Source organism: Daphnia pulicaria, chromosome 6 (assembly GCF_021234035.1).
Source record: "Daphnia pulicaria isolate SC F1-1A chromosome 6, SC_F0-13Bv2, whole genome shotgun sequence".
Lineage (NCBI taxonomy): Eukaryota > Metazoa > Arthropoda > Branchiopoda > Diplostraca > Daphniidae > Daphnia > Daphnia pulicaria.
The window spans coordinates 5753583-5756576 of NC_060918.1; the positions used below are offsets into that span (position 1 = coordinate 5753583).

General features: G+C 39.3%; 1 protein-coding gene across 1 annotated transcript; it reads right to left on the minus strand.

Annotated features, from left to right (window-relative positions):
• Positions 1-527: 527 nt before the first annotated feature.
• LOC124342032 lies at positions 528-2691 on the minus strand. The gene is made up of 5 exons (XM_046795003.1): positions 2566-2691; positions 2002-2507; positions 1348-1930; positions 1129-1182; positions 528-1064 (listed from the first exon to the last, which is right to left on the minus strand). Exons 1-5 carry the CDS (start codon positions 2689-2691, stop codon positions 528-530), a joined length of 1806 nt encoding a protein of 601 aa, XP_046650959.1.
• Between the last annotated feature and the right edge of the window lie 303 nt (positions 2692-2994).

A 2994-nucleotide genomic window follows, 5' to 3' on the forward strand; every position in this document is an offset into this window, starting at 1 on the left:
CATTTTTTTTCGTTAACGAAGAAATAGACGTTTCACAGTGCAAAATATTACAGACCGTTGTATCCAGGAATAGTGTGTCAGTCGCGTTGACAACCTCGGGTGGGGAAATAGATCACAAGGACTATGTAGGGGAAAGTGGGGCGACCGGCTCACTTTTTTTCTCTTAGCTCCCATTCCCTTATTTTCCAACGTATTTAGATCCACTAAATCTTAAAAAAAAAGTAAACAATTCCCGCTTTAAATGGTGATTTTTTCAATCCAATCTAAATAAATTAAGACTAGGTTATTGACGATAAAAAAAAGAGAGCAAACCCGCCCCAGATACGGGGTCACTTGCTCACACCGCCGGGGTGTCTCGGCCCCTGTATTTGTTATGGGAAAACCATACATTCTGACTACCAACTAAAACTTCATTTAATTAGAAAATAATCGAATTAAAACATAGATAATCAATGAAAAAGTGTAATGGATGTCTTAGTTAACATGTATAAAAGATAAAAACGAAAGATAAATTTGTAAAAAAATATTTAATTACTATCATCGCAAAGACGATAATTTACTCGTACGCATTTTGAATGGCTCCATCCTTTACAATTGATGCACTGGACCCACTTTTCCCCAGAAAGGCTTTCCAACCACGACTCTTGACATATAAGACAAAGACTCTCATCTTCTTCTGCTGGGTTTTTTTGTTTTTCTTGGTTATGTTGTTCTGGGTTGTTTTTTGGTAATGAGGGTTTCTGAACTGACGATTTCCGGGCTGCTGTTTTCTTCACTGGAATGTTTTTCTTTGCTGTTGATTTAGCGTTATTTGATGTTTCCGGATTCTCTTGCAGTATTTTCTTCATAGGTCTTTTCTTGGCCAAAGATGCTGCCTTCTCTGCAGCCAGTTGTTCTTTTTCGGGAGTGTCGGTGATAATGGATGATCTCCTTTTTTTCCCACCACCTCTCGTTGTCTTCCTTTCACCAGCTTTAGGGTGAGGCCTGAGAGTTTCTAAGGTGGTTTCGGTAGGCTGATTCTCTTTCTGGACGTTAATGGATGAAGCCTGGCTGTTTTCCGGAATCTGTTAGAACAATAACGTTACATGACTGTCAATAGAATAACAGAAGGCGTGAATAAAAACCAACCTGCCGATCACTTTTCTGGACGTTAATGGGTGAAGCCTGGCTGCTTTCTGGAAACTATTTGAACAAAAACGTTACATATCTGTCAGTAGAATAACAGAAGGCTCAAACAAATATAAATCTACCTGCTTATTCGCTAGGTCTTGAAGAATATGCAGGGTGTTGTCCAATTGAACATTAAAAAGTTCGTTGTCTATTGGAAAAAGGCTCTCCTTCTTCTACAATAAGTGACACGGATTCAATTTCTTCATTTTCTGTGTTTGAGGGAGGGTTTGGAGGATCACAAACGACTGGTCGATCCGTCACGAAAGAAGGAGCAAAATCAGCATCGTCGTTGAAAATGAAGCGATTTAAAGGGGAAAGGCCAGAAACTCTAAACCCTGAGAGGATGTTCGAAGGTGTGGTTGCCAAGGGATAAGCTAACCCGACAAGCTCGGCAATATTGGGAATTTGCATGGTCTCGCCTGGATGCTCCCGCATCCAGTTAGTTGCCATGGTATTGAAGTAAGATTTGAATGGTCCAAAAACACTCCTATCAAGTGGTTGGAGTTTGTGCGAGCAATGGGGTGGAAAAGTTATCAAGATGATACCATTTGCTTTCGCCAAATCCAGAGCTTTGATTGACAAATGGGAAGAATGGTTATCCAGGAAAAGAACGACTTCGTGTTCGGTAGAAGGACGGACATGTTTGATGAAATGTGTCAAAAACAAAACAAAGTCATTCTCAGTCATCCACCCAGACGGATTAGCCGATCCATTGGAACCCAATGGAGCACCTCTCAAGAAAGATTGCTTGAAGTGCACCCTACAGAAAGGAATGTTATTATCTATAAGGAAGTGTATAATATTAAGTGCCCAAAAGAATGATTCATTTACCTGGGGAATATAAAAAATGGAGGAATACTTGTTCCTAAAGATGACACAGCCAAAGCTACTGTTACGAGTGTTCCTCTTTTTGCAGAAGTTAGAGCACCAATTTGTTTACGTCCTTTGCGAGCGATGATGCCAATAGGACGCTGAACAGTCGTAAATCCACTTTCATCCATGTTGTGAAACCGGTCTGTGGTAAGGCCCCTGTTTAAAACTTTATCAACATTATCAAAGAAAGCATTAACATTGTGGGGATTGAAGCTTGTGGCCCTGCTCAATGACGTTGCTTGAGGTTGACGGATGGAAAGGTCCCAATGTCTTTTCATGAAACCATGTAGCCAATCCACACCAGCAATCTTCTTCATTTTCCAAGATGATGGTATTTTCTTTTGAAGACTATCAGCAAACTGGTACGCTCGCTTTCTCAATTCAGTTGTTGATAACCCGTAGTATATATCAGAAGCTCTCTTTAGGTAATCTACCAACTTAGTTTCTTCCTTCGAAGAAAAAATCTACAAAGTATCAAAAGTATACAAGCAATGACATAGCGATATGTTCAGCAATAGTTACCGTTTTTAGTTTGTAGCCTCCAATAGAGCTGCTAAATTTTGGATTTTCAACAACTGTAGATAAATCAGCATCAATTTGTTTCGCATTTGAGCAATATCTTGTCAAGCTTCGTCGAGGAATCGACATTTCAATACCAACATGACAAAGAGCTTTTTTTTTTCAATCAAAACTTTTTTACAGCACTGTAAATATGAGCAGAATTAACTTTTCCTCTATCTGTTTTTCTAATATAGGTTCTAACCATTTCTAAAACAAAAAGAAACTGACCGAAAATAACACTTACGATTAGACATCTTTCTGACGGCTGCGTTTATACACGCCAAATGTCCCCTGTGTTGCAAAGCCAATTCCCCCCAAACCAGGGGGTATTCGTAAATTGCTAAAAATCTCTTATTTAAAGTTACATGACAAAAAAACAAACTAGACAGG

What these genes read in the sequence shown, in the direction of transcription:
- LOC124342032 (XM_046795003.1), bottom strand. Translation starts at nt 2,691, where the DNA reads ATGTCGATTCCTCGACGAAGCTTGACAAGATATTGCTCAAATGCGAAA. An exon ending in CCATTTTTTATATTCCCCAG is followed by an intron (nt 1,931 to 2,001) that starts GTAAATGAATCA and finishes TCCTTTCTGTAG; the next exon opens with GGTGCACTTCAAGCAATCTT. An exon ending in TCCAGAAAAGTGATCGGCAG is followed by an intron (nt 1,065 to 1,128) that starts GTTGGTTTTTAT and finishes TTGTTCTAACAG; the next exon opens with ATTCCGGAAAACAGCCAGGC.